We start from the raw sequence: 18333 nt of genomic DNA, 5'->3' as shown, positions 1-18333 counted from the left end.
TCGGCTGCTCCCTTCTGCCGTATTTTGCGGCAAAATTATCCACACCCACCGCCGGGCTATGAATTGTGGGATATATGGGACCACAAAGCGTGCATTGGACCACGCTTGATATTTGGGGAAATCGACAGCGCATTTGGAGTATGCATTTGAAGCACACTTCGAATTGGGACAGCCGTCGTCGAGTGGCGGTGACGTAACCGCACTTGAAATGCGTACTTCAAGCGTGCAGACCCTGAATTGGGACACAGCCTCTGTCTCTCTTTCACAGCATGTCTTTATCCTGTCTTCCTTCTCTCACCCCAACCGGTTGCAGCAGTTGGCCCCACCCCTCCCTGAGCCTGGTTCTGCCGGAGGTTTCTTCCTGTTAAAAGGGAGTTTTTCCTTCCCACTGTTGCCAAAGTGCTTGCTCATAGGGGGTCATATGATTGTTGGGTTTATATCTGTATGTATTATTGTAGGGTCTACTGTACAATATAAAGCGCCTTGAGGCGACTGTTGTTGTGATTTGGCACTGTATAAATAAAATTGAATTGATTTGATAGTTTGATTTATACCACTATCCATTTAGGTTATATGTATGAATCCAGTCAATAATAAAACAGCCAAAAACTTGGGTTTCCTCCTGTAAAAATAATTAATTTCAACAGTAAAACTGTTCTGTTTGCTAGTGAAGGACCCAGTTACTCAGACCTGAGTGTCCTCCTAGTTGGTGGTTGCTAAAATGATTGCAAAGTGTACAACGCTGCTCTGAAAACTTCTGATTGCTCAGGTCGACAGGTTTCACCTAACAAGTTGGGAAATGCACATTTTAGCCAGGCGTCAAAGCTTGTTTTATGACATAATTTTTCTGACCACATATCTGTATTAATTTCCATTCATAACCTTCTTTAATAATAATCAGGCCTCATACCGCTTCATTTCTGAGAGCCACGAGGACTGTTTCATAAACTAGGACAGGACATTTTCACTGCCATGTCCAGTAACTGTTGGTGCAATTTTATTTGCAAAAGCTAAATAAGCGAGTACCACTGATGCCACAATATCTTTAAAAATCTGACAAAGATAATGCGCATGTGCATTGTACAGTTTTATACCCGCGGCCCGAGCTTCTGTGCCACCGAGCGGCACAGAAAAGGTTTTAAAAACATCCACAAAACTAGAAAGACATTTGAATCACGACCACACATTTAATTCTAGAATTTATCACAAGGCTAAAAGGAAAACTAGAAAAACAAAAACGTTACAAGCAAGGAGAAACAAAGTGTGACATTTAATTTTAAAACGCTTTCATCTGCAACAAACTTTCACTGAGCATCTTTTTAAAAATGACGAGAACCTGAAACTCTCAAATTATTTTCAATAAAGTTTCATCAAAAAACAAAACAACAACAAGAAGAAAAAAAACCTTCTAAGGGCTTGGATACAGAAAGGAGGCTTGTGAGGTTAGGTCCAGGAACTCAGGCGTCTAAAGCCTCTTTCAGACATGCGCTCTTCTTCATTGAACTGACGGCAACAACGTATCAGCATCCTGATCACTCGTCCTTAAAAGACAAAAAATAAAAATGTGGAAATCGGTCTAGGTCAAACCTAGAAACATCCATGTATTATTGAAGCCAGCAATATTACATATCACATGTCTGAAAAGGGTTTAATAAACATCTGAATTTATTTTACACGCACGCACACACACACACTCACGCCAACTTGCGGATGCATAACAGCTGTGATGTACAAACAAGGTAGGGCTGTATGATAAATACACTATCACTGTATCACAAAAGGATAAACACACTTCCATCGAAAATCGATGGGAATTGTGCCAAAAAGGGAAAAAAAAAATCCTGAATTTAAAAAAATGATTTTTTTCTTTTCTTCTTCTTCTTTTTTTTTTTTTTTTCTTACAAAAACAACATAACCACATCATTACACAACCGTCTCCAGACAGGCATCAGTAACGGCGGCCGAAAGCTCCGCCCTGCAGCCCGCTGCCCTGCATCAGCTGGTTCTGTCTGTTAAGCGCTCCGGACAGAGACTGAGATGTTCCCGTGTTCATGTAGCCGCCACGGCCTCTGAAATCAAAGACACACCGACATCAGCTCTGTTGTGAAACCAGCGAGGCTAGCTGCAAACAAAGCAAGACTGAATGCAGAAGCTACTCACCCAGCCATTCCTCCTCGTGTCATGTGGCTCTGTCCTGGGATAGCTCCATCCCGACCTGGAATTAAAAAAAGAAGAAAGATCCAAGTTAAGACAGCAGTGCTTTTATAGCTAATACCTTAAAGTGCAGGTTGACCTACCTTGCCAGGGTCTGTCTCCATCCATCTTACGGTTAGAATCCCAGTCACGACCGCCCTCCCTAATAAGACAGGAAAACGGCATTAGTGGACTATAAAAGTTGCTTATTGCGCTTGAAAAGAAGCCAACAGAGTGATATTCACCTGGGATTCATGCGCTTGTCATAGCCTCCACCCCAGGAGTCTCTTCCGTCTCTGCCGTGTCTTTCTGAGAAGTGCTGCAAAAGGACAAGACAGCTGAAATTTTCATATTCTCACATGCGTCTGCATATTCTACACACTAAAAGTTCAGCGTTTAGTGGCTTTTGCTGTTAGTTAAAGCTCTGAACCACAGCAACATATCAATACTGTGGGAGCTCACTTTAAAGAGCACTCGTGTTTGATATCCACACGCCAGGCCTGTGAAGCTGCAGTGCTCAGCTCAACTGTGTTTTATTTAACTTAAGTGGCTTTGCCGGTGTCCATGTTCCACATCTAGACTTCAACATGCAGAGTTTAGGAGTGAGGGTGGTGCCAACAATAAATATTTGTGGTTTTTGTAACTCATGGTGTTTCTTTTCCTAACAGAATAATATCTGGGGGGAGGATGCAGGGTTCTTACCTGACCATCTCTGTCAGCACCCATATTACGGGTGTTGTCCCGCCTGTCCATCATCATGTCGTCTTGGTAACGTCCCCTTTCTCTGTGATCAAAATCCTGATAGCGACCGAAGTCTGAGCGGCCGTAACGGTCATCCATGGCCATACGCTTATCAGGCCAGTCATCCTTCCTAAAAAGGAACCACAAAAACCACGAGGATCGACCAGTGAGCAAAGCTGTATCCAGCAGATAAACGCAGCATGCATCAGTGTCACACACACACGTCACTGTACCTGCCGTCCATGTCGTAAGGCCTCTTAACGGGGCGCCGCTCCTGTTCATAGCGCAGCTGCTCCTGCTGCCGTCTCAGCTCCTCGCGCTCCCTGAGGATCCTTTCCTGCTCTCGCCGCCTTTCGTACTCAATGCGTAGCCTTTCACGCTCCAGGAACTGACGCTCCATGCGATCTGCGTCGAGGCGCTGCTTCTCAGCCTGCAAATGAAATCATTTGATTACAGTTAATTCATACATTTTTTAGAACTAACAGGGATTAAGGTGAGAAGTGTTTATATGGGAGGAATGAAAGAAAATGTAGTGATTATGTGCAGAGTGCATCGGATTGAGAGTTGTACCAAAGGACGCATATTTGGAGGCAGAGAGGAGTCATGTGACGATACCTCCAACCAGTGTCTCTTCTTCATCAAGTGGTTTCGCTCCTCCCTCTCCCGGAAGAGACGGATGCGCTCACGCTCTCGGTCAGGTCGGAATTCCCGATTGCGATCACTGAATGAAAAAAGAAAAATCAGCTGATATTTATTATCCGATCAAAACCTGAGCTAACTGCTAATATATAGAAGTGTCTTTATGAATACATTCTGTGTTGTTAAGCTCCATGATGGGCTAAGTGTTATTTCTGTATTCATGATCCTTACGTGAATCTGCGTCTCTCGACCTCTCTGATCTCCCTCTCCCTCTGCCTTTGTCTCTCCCTCTCCCTTTGCTCCTTAATCTGATCAAATGACAAGATGTCTTTCCTCTCCTTACTCGAAGAAGTTCGGTCCCGACTCTTGGTGCTCTGAAGAAAGAGCAGAAGAGTGTGAAGACGGGCATGATCTAACCACTTCATGCATCAACAAAACAACACTGATTAAGAGGGAGATGGCAGTTACAGGGTCATTAATCATTACTTACCCTCTCCTTGCTTTTGCTTTTGGTTTTGACACTGATAACAGGCTCTCCCTTGGACTTGTCCATAACTACAGTCCTCTCATTTCGTCCTGTCAAACAATCAAAATTATTAATGTCAAGTATGTAATAAAGGTTGTTTTTTTTTTTTTTTTAATCATGTCCAGGTGGAAATTCTAACACATCTCACACCTTTGCCATCTTTTCCTTCTCCCTCAGACTTCTCATCCTTTCCATCAGACCTGCAGAAACATCCATATTGTCAGAAATCATTGAACAGTTAACCTGATCCTTATCTTGGTTTATACAAAGGGCTAAATGTCTGACAAACTACCCAGACACATGGCATGCTAAAAATATAAATACACCTGTGATATTTAAAACCTCACTGGGCCAAATTTTCCCAGCAGAAGAGGCACTTTTAGCGATATCACTCAAACACAAGTCAACGGTCTGGCAGTCTTACTTGGAGTCAGTGGAGTGTCTCCTGTCAGTGCTAGACCTCTTGGGGTCGTTCTTGTCAGCTGGCTTCTTCCCTGCAGGTTCATTTTTAGCCTGCAATGTTTAAACGGGAACACGTTTATTCACAAGACCAAGCTCAACATCAGCGTGTTTAAAGAAACAAATACCTCTGCCTTCTCTACAGCTTTCTAATTACTTCAGATCATTTCTAATCTTTGCCATTTCCAACCATTTTATTTGCTGCATGTTTTTTTTATTTAGAGCTAACACTTTAGTCTGATTACAACCATCAGTTTAACAAAGTTTTAGGCATTGCAATACAACTAAACAGAAAACAGACTGCTGCTTCCAAATGATCAGACTGTCAGATGAAATGTTAGTTACTTCTCCTTCTCCCCACACTCACCCGCTCCACAGAGATCATCCTGCCATGCAACTCGGTCCTGTGAAGGTGGCTGATACACTTGGTTGCTTCCTCTGTGGATGACATGGTGACAAACCCGTAGCAGCGAGCCCCGGGACTTTTGGCATTGGTCACCACCTTAGCTCCGACAACCTGCAGGACATTTATAAAGCCCATAAATATTATTTTTGCGTCCATGCAGAAAGTAACTGTCTGGTGACACCGGTGAGAGACTGTTTTCAATCGACTAACCTTGCCATATTTGCTGAAAAGCGTCTTCAGATCAGTCGCTCTGGTAGTGGAAGAGAGGCCACTGACCCACAGATTCCTGCTGCTGCTTGCTGCGGCCCCAGCTCCAGCACCTACACATGTGCACCATAAAATTAATGAGCACACAGCCACTGAAAACAAGACCACCAAGACAAAGAAGCCATTTGATTTACTCACCCTTTTCATCCTTCGACTCGGTCTTGCCATCTTTCTCCTCAGAGCTAAAGAAGAAGGGGAAAAAAAGCCATCAACCTACAACGGTGAGGATGTTGGCGAGGACATCCACGATCTTCTGGCACACATGTTTGTATTTCTGTTATATAGCATCTCTCATTGCCTACAGCGATCAACCCAACATGTACCATAGTGCAGTGATGTATTGGCGAATAAATGGAGTTATATCCTCTGGCAATCCGAATAGTTAGGTTTTTAATGGATAATAAAGTGGGACAGGTGAGTGCAAGGAATGAAAAATGGGGGAACCAAAACAAAACAAATGTACAAAACGTTTTTACCTCCAAAAGAGCATCCAAATTTTGCTAGCACAAAGGGGCCAAAGCAACAGAGATAACCATTTTTGGTTTCTAGTATACAGAAAGCAACAAACCTCTTTTTCTGATCATCGCCCTCTACAGAAGAGGACTCTTTCAGTGTCGAGGCTGAATCCGCAGCAGCTTTCTCTTCTGTCTTCTCATCCTCCTCAACCTTCTTAGCCCCCGTTTCTGAATCAACAGTTTCAACCTCGCCGCCCTGTTTGCTTACACTAACAGCCTGCGACATTTTGTTTTCACCGTCAAGTGTCTCTTCTGGGGCGTTCTGTTCCTCCCCAACCTCTTTGGGATCAGTCCCCACAACATCCCCGCTGCCCTCCGCATCTCCAGCGGCAGTCACGTTGGACTGGGCACCTGTGTCGGACACACTTTCTTCCCCTCCGGCGGTGGCTCCTTGGTCTTCTTCAGGGCTCGTCTCGTGGCTCTGGTGTTGATCTTCGTTATGCGGCTCAGATAAACAAGACCCGGCTACTTTGTCATTTTCTACGGATTTAACAGGAATAGAATGGCACATAGTTTAATCACTTCTGAAACACATCAATGGTTAACGAGGAACTGGCAAGGCCTGGATTAGGAACGTCATGACCACTGGCCTGTGCTCTTAGAACTATGTATTAAAACGATGGCCCTAAAGAGAGACTGGAAAAGGGCCCAAAGGCTGTTGGGACAACCGAGCAACTAAAGGGGCTAAAACTAATTTCTCAAGCTCAACCACTTCACTCTTTTCACCTGATCCAAGACAGACAAAGAGTAGAGTGCTGAAGAGAGCCACAACATCAGCAGTACACCGGAGGCTCGCTGAACTCCATCTTCTTTCAGCCTTTGAGACTTTTCCAGCGTCCATTGGTAGTGAGCAGACCTTCAGCTCAAGTCCAGCAGTTTCTTATCCAGCTGATTTATGATTCACCGTCTTTAAAAAGTCGTAAGAGTTGACAAATCTTGATGCATCTTCTTTGCCTTGACCTTCACGTGGCAACCTAGAAACACTACAATCACCTGCACAGCTTAAACCTCCCTCACCTTGAAACTGAATTGCTGGCAGTGTGAATCAACTTGTTAACCACAGTCACGTGAGCGTGTGAGAAGATATATGGTAACTTGACCGATATTTACAAATGAACAAAGAAAAGATCATATGTGGCTAAACAAATTTCAACACCAAGTCAGCAATTCCCTTTGGGCTTCCAGTCTCTCTTGTTGGTTGAAACTAAACAAAGTGTTTGCATTTTCAAGCTTAACACTGCACATCTACACCTCAACCTTATGATGAGCCAATTTCTTTTACAGTACCTGTTTCTTCTTTTGTGTCGTCAGCCTCTGGATCCTGAGCCTTTAACACAGAAAATTATGTCTCGTTCAAAACGTTATCGTGTTTTAACAGGCTCTGCAGGCGTAAGAAATACTTAGTAAACCTACCACATTGGCTGCTGAAAATGTTGCATCTTCATCCTTATCCAGCATCTCAAATTCATCCATCTGTTAAAATATATTCAAATAAACTAACATTAAAACAGAGTTACAAGTAAAGATTTAGCAGACAGGTTTCTAGTATTATCTCTCACCTCTGGACCTCTCGTGTCTTCTTCTGACTCGAGTGCCCTGTAGTCATTTTCTTCATTCATCCCCGAGTCGTCCTCTCTGTAAAAGTTCTCGCTTCCATACTCGTCATCTTCAGCCGGTATTCCGTTGTCATTGTCAGTCTCATCCAGAATGTTCATGTCAAGGATGTCCATGTCCTGCATGTTCTCATGTTCATGCTCATCCTCCTGATTAGACAAAGACGTTTTTAATACATCAGCCGTAGCATCCAAACTGGAGGAAAAGCAAGATAATCCTATCAATAAACTTACGTGGCCATCGCGGGAATCCTCCTCCATAGTGCCATCCTCCGGTTCATCGTTCTCCTGCTTGGTATCTAAAGAAAATACACTTTAGTTTAGTCTTCGCCTGATTTTGACAGGCGTCTAAATCTCTCCCACGCATATTCTGTTACCCTTGCTCTTGCTATACTCTTCTTTTATAACGAAATACCGTAATTGTTCACGAATGCTGCACAAGCACGAAATACAACGACATGACATATTACGTGCCACCTGCCTTGCAGAAGCCTCTCGGGCACAGCAACAAACGGAAAACATGCTGTTTTAAGAGCTTGCTGCAAACCTTACCTCTGGCAGCGCGTTTAGGTGTGACGTTGGCCTTTTTGGTGGTCAACTCCGGAGCGACGATAATCTCGTCCGGATTCCCACCCTCTTCCTCGATTGCCTGTTTGTCAAGAGCACGGCAAAAACGCTTTACAGGTTGTACATTTAAGCAACAGTTGAAATAAAAAACACGTCAAATAGGTGAATGCACGCAAATTAGCGGCATTAGCGAGTTATTTGGTACAAGCGCATGCTAGCACTTAGCATACATTTAGGGTCAACGGCCTTGTAGCGTAGTACGCTCGAAATTTTGCGGCTGTGTGAGCGTCAAACTAAACTTCTATAATGCAGGCCTTTATGTGCATTTTAAGCATTGTTATTCAGCGACTGGCTGTTTAAGGGACTGTAAAATTCAGACCTTTTTAAGACGCTCTGATAGCACGCTCTTCACGCCCGTCGTGTCCAGGTTTCGTTTCTTCAGCTCGGCCTTCAGGTCTATGACCCGCAGCTCCGACAGTTTGCGCACTTCTGCACCCTCCGGCACCTCCACATCTGCTGATGGGTCAGCCATCGCAAGACACGGGAAAATATCTCTTCAGCTTGCAATAGTAATAATAATATTCCTTCAAAGAGCCGTGTTTACTGGCGCCGCACAACGAATGGAAGCAGCGGGATTACTAAATTACTGCAAAATGGCGGATGCTGCAAGCAGAGGTGGTGACGACACAGCGCAGGCGCAGTGCAGCGATAGTGCGGCGACTGGCACCAATCAGCGACAAGGATCTGATGGCCGGGAGAGCGCAGAGTATAGTAAAGTAAGCAGCTGCTGTTATTCATGCAAGCGTTAAAACACAGACAGCTATTTTAGTTAGGAGCTCTTCTTTTCTGCTCCCATCATCTTCATCCTTCTTACCCTACCTCTTACATCCTCCTCTGTTACACCAAACATATCCACTCGCTCCACCCACTCCACCCTACCTGCACTCTTTTTCACATGTTTTGTGCACTTTCCCTTGCTTTGGATGGTTGACCCCAAGTATTAAAATTCTTCCTCCTTCACTGTTACACCTGTCTCCCTCTCATTCACACACTGCTGACTTTTATTCCTTTTCTCTCCAGTGCATACCTGCACCTCTCCAGGCCATCTTCCACCTTCTTCCTATTCGTGTCATCTTTGAACGTCATAGTCCATCTCTGCAAGCAAGAATGATCTCAGATGTAATCTCACCCCCAACTTAAACCCATATGTCCCTCCAGCTGCACCTCACCACTGTCTTACTGTCTTCATACATTTTTTTCTAATGCATGTTACAAAAAGGTTAAAGGTATAAAGTTTATGCTTTATTCTCCTGTTTTGAAGGCAGTCTTTGGGTTGCATAACATTGTTACAAATCCATAATAATAAAAAAAAACATTACACAACTTAATGCATAGTTAATACAAAGATCAGAACTTAAACGGCCCCCATACAGTCCGGGCCGAATTTAAAGAAATGCCATATTAACAGGACTTGTCTGTCAAGCTTTCCACACATTCATGATTTTGTACTGCCGATTTATTAGTGGGTAGAGGCTGAATCTCAGTCTCAGTAAGAATGAAAATTGTACATGTCACTGAACTTGTAGTTTGAGTCATTTACTTTACTGTGGGGCAAACTTTTGCTGGCAACAAGAGGTCGAGGGTTATCTAGTATTTCAGGACTGTCAGTCTCCTCTGGCACATTGGCACTCCTGGGTGATGTCGGGGAGCCACCGGTGAAAGACACACTGGCACTTTGTGCATGATGTGACCATGTGTTTGAGGCTGTACCAGTCAGGGACAAGTCTTCACCAAAGGAGGAGCATCCGGGAACGTTAAAAGAGTCGAGGCTGAAGGACGAGGAGGCAGAGCTGACGTGAGCTGCTCGGGGTTCGTGGAGATTGAGTTTGGAGACCAGTGGTTTGCCGACTGTTACTTGCTGCCTTTCTTGCACTTCCTCATCCATGTTGGAGTAGGTGTAATGAAGGCATATTGTGAATGTGAGCTCCCTCTATAAAGACAGTAAAAAGCACAATTTGTTTTGGGGTTCTTTTTAGCAGTTATGAAAAAGTATCGGCTTCAGTCTTCCTGATTTTTAAGTGAGCTGCAGCAGGCTTGGCATTGGAAACGACTGCTCTGAGGTCATAAATAGAAGAACTTATTGTAAAAATAGGGAAAAATGACAGACCTTGAGTCTCTGCAGGCTGCGGATGTGCGTGTAGAGACTGTGGGTTTCTGGTGAAGGAAGCTCTTTTATCAATGATAAACAGCCAGCTTCCAGTAGAGACTCCTGATTGCTCTTCTTCAAATCAATGTCCACATCCTGCAAAAGTGATACGAAAACTCTGTAAAGCTCAGTGCATTTTCAATTAGATGCTTGTGCTTTAAGGAGCTGCAGCAGCAAATTTAGTCCTGGGTAAAATCTTGTCTGTTCTGTATTGAATCACAAGCTTTTTAAATCTAAGTGGAATAATGTGTCACACACCTCAGGGAAATCGGTAAGCTGAGCCGAGCAGGAGACTATTTCATCGGGTTTGTCAAGTATCCGAGTGTAGATGACCATGACGTTGGAGAATTCTGCAGCAAATCCAAGCTGAACCTTCACTCCACAGTCAAACTGGAGGTAACGGCTTTCAGGGAGAACTGTGAAATAAATAAATAAATAAATAAATACGAGTAGAAATGTGCCTTTTGAAATATTTCATCATTTCAATTAATACTTTTTTTTACCATGTGCAATAGCCCACTGCAGGTTTCGAGCTGAAGAGGATGCAGAACACTGAGAAACCTGTATCCTGTCAGTGAGGGAGCGTCTTTCAGAGAGATTACTGCGGAGCTCCAGCGCCTGCCGCCCTCGTGTGATTACACAGCGACCCATGTCTGAGAAGAAAAAACAAGCTTTAATATTGGGAGCACAGATGTGACGTGTCTATTTTTCTGTTGCAGGACATTATTTTTGTTTAAAACACTTTAATAATAGGACTAATATGCATTTTAAAAAGGGTCATAGATGATCTTAGAGCTTTAAATAACTGGAAGAAATCAATTTAATAGTTTTTCTTGCAGGCTGTGTCACTAGATCTTAAATCTGTCATAAGACTAAACAGGCCATAAAATCAACAAATAATTGTAAAGATATTTAAAATAGAAATGATGCATTCGGTTTGCAGTTATAGTTTGCACCATTCAGTGTGGTTTACCCCAAAGGGTTCACAGTTTTTTCATGCTGCAGCATGTATAAGTGGGATATGACTGGACCTGCAACATCCTCCTTGTTAAACAGCATTTAGTGGTCTTTCAGGTTTCTCTTCATATCCACGTTGGCATATTGCTACACCTTGACTCAATCCATCTAAGTCTGGTAAATGTTGCCAATGAGTCAACATGCATGATAAGTACTTACATGAAAAATCAGTGAGTACCTCCCCACTGACCCCCTTGGAATCAGCTTTTCTTCCTCCAATAACTTTGATAAATTACAATGAAGCCATGAAAAAATTTACCTTCGTTCTATGAGCCATTTCCGGGTCACATGCATGTTAAAAACATAAAAGTGGCTTTAATAACGGTGCTCACAGTTCACACACATTACAAAGCTTCACCAAGGGTTCGAGCATCGTGCCAAAATCGAAAGGAATCAGTTTGTTGTTGATGCTCACAAAGTAGGAGATGGATATGCAAATTTATCCCAGCATTTCAGTAAGTGTCAGGAATAATCATTTCTCACTCCTCACACGACTTTGCAGAATTCCTGCAAAATGAAGGATGTTGAACTGTTTTCACAGTTGAAATAACTTGAAAAGAAAAGCGAATGGACTGTAAGTTTTGTGAAGACGTTTCACGGCGCATCCAAGAGACATCTTCACTTCTAAAACCGTCGGAGGTGTTTAAACCCTGTTGGGGTTATCCCTTAAAAGGGTCGTTGACCCACTATTAATCGCGCTTTATCACATTAGCCAAGACATGTCTCAGTGACACCTTGCCTCATCCTATCATGTGACCCATTATAGTAAACTGACGCAATATTTTGGGGGAGCTTGCAAAGGATCTCAAGACTGCACTGTAGGTGGCCAACAGCTGGTGTCAGTACCCAGCCACTCTGTTCAATGATTGTTATTCACAGTGGACACAAATGGCCCCTTTTACTCCTCTTTCAAATCTTCTGTCTTTGAGTTCCAAAATGTGAACATTGGCATCCTCGAAAGAGTGACCTTTATCCTTTAGGTGCAGGTGTGCAGCTTAGTCTTGTCCTAAGGACTTAAGAAAATCTGCAGGAGCAGTGCGGCACTGCCAGAGCAGTCTACTCTGAACGTGAAGCCAAACTGAAATTAGATATGTTTTTTAAATTTTTTTAGTTGAGGAATATTGCGATTATATCGTACAGATTGTTGAGTGCTCTACCTTCAGCCACTCTGTCGAGCATAACGGTGACCTTCTCGTCTTCACAAACTCGCTTTTTGAGGTAGTGTATGAAGATGCCATTTGACACGTCTTCCCTCTTCACCTCATACGCTTCAGCGTCTACGCATCTAAAAGACAGCAACTTTCACATGAGTTTGACCTTGTAGCCTGAAGTAGAAATACACAATAAGTGCTAGAAAACAACACCCGATACTAAAGAAATTCAAAACTGAACCGCATTTAGGACTGGGAGCTTACGTGGCATAACCAAACACTATATTTGCTGTGACCTTCAGCAGTCCAGGCTGCACGATGACATCATCGTGTGGGTTTCTGAAAAAGAAAACGGACAAACAGATTCAGAGGGTCTGCGCTGATTATAATTTCATTAAATAAAAACAAAACAAAACATACCTTTTGCGACACATGTCCAGCAGGAATACATTAAGACCAGTCTTTTTCTCCTGCATCTTTGTGAGTATATTCTGTACACACAAGCAGTGCTCTGATGTGTAGGAGACCGGAGCGTCAATGGGAACCATGAAGCTGTTTCCATAGTTCTCATAGCCATGACCAGCAAAATATAGCAAACCTTCAGAAGTAAAGAAAAACAGATGCAATTATTTATCCTAGTTGTATTCTTTTTTTAAAATTAAAAGTAGATTTTACAAACACAGTGCTGCATTTATTTTATCAGTAAAGCGCAGCGCAGTCGCTCAAATTGGACAGACGTATGCAGCAGACGTACCGTAGACTCCTTTGTCAAGCAGCAACAGGAACTCAGTAACAGCGCTGTGCATCTCCTGCCAGTTGAGATCGAGCAAAGAAACCACCTTGAAGTCCAACTGTCGAAGAAGGTTGGTCAACTCGTGGACGTCAGAAATGGGAGCACACAGCTGCGTGTGGTAAATGTAGTTCATGTTACCAATCAGAAGAGCGACTTTGTCTGTGGCTGTGGACAGGAAGAGAATGAGCAATGAAATCCACCACAAATCGACAAAAGTAAGACTCGGTATTTGTCTGTTTGCTTGCGTAAATTCACCATAAACGTCCTTGGCAGATGGGGGCGAACTGGCTAGCGGATGTGTTCCTGGTAGGTAGGTTTTGTGGACTTCCTGTGACTCTGAGAACACCAAAAGAAAAAAACATGCTGTGTTATCTGATAACTAACAGTTTGTTTAACATCTCGTTTTCACTTCTGTAAAGCCTGGTAACCAGACTTACTGTGTACTTCACATTAACCCAATTAACCACAGCTATCAGTAGCTGTTTTTTAGGTTACACATGCACACTATCTATAAATACCACTTTTTAATTACCTGTTATATTTAAAAAGAGGAATCAAAGTCAGACAGGACATAGGAATTACAATACTGCGGTAGTTCCTCTAAATATTCTACCAGAAATTAAAGAGTACCTAGACCGCGGTCAACCTCTACCCAGGAGGCGTCAGTGACAGAACTGGGGCCTGCATGAAAGGGGAAAACAAGAACAGTTACCACAGCACGGTACTGCGATTTTGTAACTATACAAATGTGAAGTGTCAGACTTATTGTAATGTGCTTTTACTTATTTACTTCATGCAAATATATAAACATTTTAACATTAAGAGCTTACTAAATTTTCTCATTTATGTTTACATTCCTAATTTAGAAAATACAAACAATGGCTCACCGATGGTGACTGTTGCCGTGCTGCTCCACACCTCGTGATACAAATTGAACACCTTGCAGGTGTACTCTCCTCTGTGTGCTGTGGTCACACATGGGATCTGCACAGATACAAAACATACGCCACATAGAGCATTAAGCTGACATCAAGCTACAACCTGCAGAGACGGAAAATGAATGTGGAAGTGCTATAAACTTGTAACTCCTAAGTGAGTATGGGCACAAAAGTGATTCCCGGTACATGGAGTGATTTGGATCCTTACTGATAGTCACATCCCTCGTGGGAGACCAAAAAGCCATCACGTGACAGCCAAAATGTAAATATTTAGGTTTTAAAATGCAGAACCCAGAAACCAATAGATGCTCACGTGCCTATCTCCATCTTTTATATACAGTCTATAACCGATATAACAATCAGCTGCATTTTAATGTGAAAGTTTTAAAAAAAATTAAAGGTGTTGCAGACATGTGACATTTTGTTACAAATGTTAAATGGACTGATTCTTATATTTATACTTTACTTGAGTAGAAGACGTCTTTTTGCTTTCTATCCAACACTCACCGAGGAATGCATCTCAGGGTTCAGTATCTTACCCAAAGAAACTATGGCATGCAGACTGGAGCAGACAGAGATTTAACTAGCAACGTTCCGATTAGTAGATAAACTAGAATACTTGCTCTATCTCCTGAGCCACCCAATTTAGGATCAAGTGAACGAGGTTCCAGTCACAGAGGTCACGCAGTCGCCACCCATCCAGTAAGCGCTGGTGGAGGTTGATATCAGTTGCTCGGGAAATTATTACTAAAGCCCAGGTCACACAGACCAGTCAGTGAACTCCCAGGAACCGCTTGCCACTAGGGAAAAATGTATTTTCCTTATCTGGTTGATAAAAATTGCTTGGATGGACATGACAGATGTGTCTACAAGCATTGCGCAGTTAATCTGTGATGTTGAGTCATAACTTCTGCTTTTAGGTGAATACGGTATTCTCTCTGCAACAAATTTCATTCCCCACACAGCTCCAGGACCCATCGCCACATAGTTGTTTTCCATCCCAACTATATCCACATGCACAAAAATACCCGTCTTTCCATCGCAAATGGTGAATATATCATATCCAGTGCGCATGACGTCACATGTAAATCCACCGTGCTCTTTAAGTGAATATAATTCAGTAGTTTTCATATCCAGTAGAGAAGCAGCTCTGTGCAGCATAGCTGTGCTGCTTACTTACCCTGAGTGAGCTCGTCTTTTGTTGTGGCATGGGCACTTTGTTGTGGTACCACTCATACTGTGCAGGTGGGTTTCCCTCTGCAGTGCACTCCAGGACTAGAGTGTCCCCCTCAGAGGCTGCCTGGGACTGCGGGCGCTGGATGATATGCAACCCGCTCACTGAACCTGGAAACAGACTGCTGCTGCAGCCTGAGAAAATTCACCAAAACATTACATGACATGCTGAAAGATAAATTAAAACAACGTCAGAGAAGCAGAAGGAAGAAGAACCTGCAGAGATGATCAAACGAACTTGAGCCCACTTGGAGAAAACAAATTTCTCTCCATGGCTTATCCTGCAGATATAGTGACCCTGGTGGGTGGGGCTTAAAGGGCAAAGAACCAGTTCTGAGGAATTTCCTGATTCCCCCAAAATCTATAAGACAAAAGAAAAAAAAATCAATATGCATAAGAGTTCATAGCTGAAACTGTATTAAGATATTAAGATGGCAAGCTATCTCATTGGCTCTGCGGGTTTATGCAGGAATCTTTTCCCTTCTTTTTATAGTCCATTAATCACAAAAATTTCAGTGACCTCCTGTTTGCCTTTGAACCACTGGTAGCCGAGTCCGGGGGGACCAGAGGCCCTGCAGGTCAATACCACATTGCTCCCAGGTGCGGCTTCCTGGGACTGCGGCTGCACTGTGATCTGAATCTGCTCTGCCACTACCACACAAACACACAACATGAGCAAATCATCAGATTTATGACACGTGCAAAACGACCAATACTGCTGTGCATATGTGAGTAAATCAGACTCATTGTAAATCAGTGGGCTCGTGCTTGCTGTTTACAATCTGCATACTACCTGCATACGGACACACCCCCATTTCTTTATATAGGGGAAACAGTTTACCTGAAGATGAAGTGGAAAGAGTTGTGATGTTGTAAGAGAGAAGCATACATCGCCGAGGCAAAAAAGAAGGAAAAAATGCGACTGGGGAAACTTAAATAATGGTGTCTGAAGTCTGAGGAGGTAGCCAGAAAAGGGGCAGCTTTCCAAAGAGGTTACACAGGCGTGATTACTCCAATTACTGGCTGAAATAACGAGGGCGCCGAATTACTTTTCCCTTGAGATGCTCACTAAAAGTTAAACTTGATATGAGAAGACTAACAGGGTATAAGAAAAATAAGAAAATGGGTAGAGGGAAAGGAGCATGTGATCTGTCAGCCGCAGATGATAAACTTACTTTATGAAACTGGACTGTAAGTGACGAATCCAGTATAGCCAGAAGTCATGTTTAATTAAAGATAGGATGAGATAAGAGATACTGGAATGTATCTTTTACATTTAAATGTGTTTAAATGTAAAGGTTAAAGCCTATACTTTACCATTAAGCATTCTGTTTTCTTTACAAGTCATTTTATTTTTAAATGTTGATGTATTTTGGGGAATTTTGTGGCTTATGGGGTTCTGGAAAACTGTCTGTAATTATCAGGGTTGGGGTTAGCCTTATTATTCGTAATAGTAGTATTTCAGTATTCATTTACGCACAGATTTGTGTGTATGCCCTGTTAGTAAATGAGGGTCAGTGGGTTTACTGTAGTCAAATGGCCTCCACAGTCACATGATTGAGATGACAGTTACAGTCATTAGAATTAAGGTAGTTCTGAAGGCAAAACTAGTGAGGTGTACCTAATAAAGCGGCTTGTGAATGTGTGTTTTACAGTTACGTGGTCTAAACAGGACTGTGTCTTCCTCCTGTTTATAAGGAAACAGTAGGCAACAGTAGCAGTAAGAAACAGACTTTGCATATATAACAGCCCAGTGACTTCTCCTTTACCTGCAGTGGTGAGGAACTGCACAGCTTCCTGGTGCTCCATCTTCCTCAGGCAGTGGAGCAGGAAGTCCAGGGAGCAGGAACGCTCAGCCAGTAATGTCAGCATGGTGCGTGCCGGGCTGCCTGCAGCAGTCAGCACCTGGAGAGAACAGCTGGTCAGCTCCCGCTCACTGCAGGAGACAGGGCAGTGTGTGATGTTAGCAGATGGTGGCATAGTCAGTCTTGAGGGGGATCCATAACCCCCCATAACCACACACCATACAGTAGAGACACGGCTTAAGTTTTAGAAACTGTGAATAAAGCGTAAAGCTACCACCTTCACGTGATGCCTTCAAGGTCTCACCTGCAGCGGAATTTCGGCTGCTCGGACACCGCGTTAGCTAGCTGCCTCCATCCACAGGTGGAGTTGTCCAACATCTTTGCCAGCTTAATTAGGATTTCGTCGCTGAGAGTACCGATGCTCCTTTTCCACTCCTCCATCTTCGTAATTCTTCACTACTAACAAAGCAGGACATCGAATTTAAACTTTAGGAGCTAAAATCGCCGAGTGACTGCGCAGTCGCGGTTTCTCTAACGCTTCTACCTCGAGGTGTGACTGACAGCGATGATCTACAACATTGCTTTGATTGTTGAATGAATGCACTACTTATTCGCCTACGGAGCCGAAACGCCACTAACCTACGGGTTGTAAACACAGCCTCGGGTTTTCCCGTTTCTTACTTTATGAAAATCCGCCTATAACTGCACACGCCCGCGGATCATAGCACCGCCGGGAAGCAGGATGAAGACTTAACAACGAAACCCCCCGAAATTGAACTGAGTTGAACTCATACCAAACTATCAAGACGTCCATTAATAGCTGCGCCAAGTGCCGCTTCCGCTATTTTGCGCTACTAAACCCTTAGTTTTTGGGGGGATTTTAAGCCGTTAAATGAGCGCTCGACTTACCAGATTTACAACAAACCGGTGTTCAAATCTCAGATACATAGAAAGAGGAACAGAGTTACTTTTACATTAACGAGATAGATGATGCATCGTGATACAATCACTCTTCCAATCTTGCATGATTTGTTCCCCAGATGAGTCGCTTCTCATTTCGGTTCCTCGTTTCTGCAACCCCTGCTGCGCGCAGTCATTTGCATGAAGCGTTTTTATGGCAACACCACCACTGTAGCTAGTATTTAAAGATCAGCGCAATAACTATTACAAACTGCGACCCAGAGCTTTTCCTGTGACTTGGGGTTGGGCTGAAAAGCACCGACTTACCAACCGTGAACACAGCTCTACATTACAACCTAAAGTG

At 43.2% G+C, this 18333-nt stretch overlaps 2 protein-coding genes across 4 annotated transcripts; both read right to left on the bottom strand.

Moving 5' to 3' along the window:
• Positions 1-1167: 1167 nt before the first annotated feature.
• On the bottom strand, positions 1168-8604 carry safb (scaffold attachment factor B). Of its 3 annotated transcripts, none has more exons than XM_085264476.1 (21): positions 8306-8603; positions 7912-8008; positions 7594-7658; positions 7306-7509; positions 7160-7219; positions 7034-7073; positions 5800-6226; positions 5370-5413; positions 5175-5284; positions 4926-5075; positions 4524-4612; positions 4250-4299; positions 4064-4149; positions 3805-3947; positions 3505-3655; positions 3168-3364; positions 2896-3064; positions 2439-2512; positions 2298-2356; positions 2161-2215; positions 1168-2069 (listed from the first exon to the last, which is right to left on the bottom strand). In XM_085264476.1, exons 1-21 carry the CDS (start codon positions 8456-8458, stop codon positions 1949-1951), a joined length of 2544 nt encoding a protein of 847 aa, XP_085120602.1. In that variant the 5' UTR covers positions 8459-8603; the 3' UTR covers positions 1168-1948. The 3 variants fall into 3 exon arrangements, with proteins under 3 accessions (XP_085120602.1, XP_085120603.1, XP_085120601.1); XM_085264477.1 differs by having other exon boundaries at positions 3550-3655; positions 8306-8602; XM_085264475.1 differs by having other exon boundaries at positions 7306-7658; positions 8306-8604.
• A 611-nt stretch (positions 8605-9215) lies between these two features.
• malt2 (MALT paracaspase 2) lies at positions 9216-18194 on the bottom strand. Its single transcript, XM_085265556.1, has 17 exons — positions 17979-18194; positions 17374-17528; positions 17034-17200; positions 15785-15915; positions 15481-15625; positions 15212-15399; positions 13981-14077; positions 13724-13774; positions 13349-13429; positions 13055-13258; positions 12721-12898; positions 12565-12639; positions 12307-12434; positions 10636-10785; positions 10391-10548; positions 10094-10228; positions 9216-9916 (listed from the first exon to the last, which is right to left on the bottom strand). Exons 2-17 carry the CDS (start codon positions 17508-17510, stop codon positions 9473-9475), a joined length of 2469 nt encoding a protein of 822 aa, XP_085121682.1. The 5' UTR covers positions 17511-17528; positions 17979-18194; the 3' UTR covers positions 9216-9472.
• Positions 18195-18333: the final 139 nt, after the last annotated feature.

This window comes from Mchenga conophoros, linkage group LG23 (assembly GCF_057382185.1).
Source record: "Mchenga conophoros isolate Kocher_MC1m ecotype Shallow Benthic linkage group LG23, M_conophoros_male_GT1.1, whole genome shotgun sequence".
NCBI classification, from domain to species: Eukaryota; Metazoa; Chordata; class Actinopteri; order Cichliformes; family Cichlidae; genus Mchenga; species Mchenga conophoros.
The sequence above is the reverse complement of the archived record's forward strand: the minus strand, read 5'-3'. Positions and strand labels throughout refer to the sequence as shown.

Bases quoted from the DNA above. Each gene is read 5' to 3' on its own strand.
- safb (XM_085264475.1), bottom strand. From the start codon at position 8,458: ATGGCTGACCCATCAGCAGATGTGGAGGTGCCGGAGGGTGCAGAAGTG. The intron at 5,285-5,369 runs GTGAGTAAATCA...GCACATGTGTAG, and splicing joins CGAGTCGAAGGATGAAAAGG to GTGCTGGAGCTGGGGCCGCA. The intron at 4,300-4,523 runs GTAAGACTGCCA...ATGTTTCTGCAG, and splicing joins AGACACTCCACTGACTCCAA to GTCTGATGGAAAGGATGAGA.
- malt2 (XM_085265556.1), bottom strand. From the start codon at position 17,510: ATGGAGGAGTGGAAAAGGAGCATCGGTACTCTCAGCGACGAAATCCTA. The intron at 14,078-15,211 runs GTAAGTAAGCAG...GTATCTGTGCAG, and splicing joins AAAAGACGAGCTCACTCAGG to ATCCCATGTGTGACCACAGC. The intron at 9,917-10,093 runs GTCTGTCATTTT...CTGTCTTTATAG, and splicing joins GCAGCCTGCAGAGACTCAAG to AGGGAGCTCACATTCACAAT.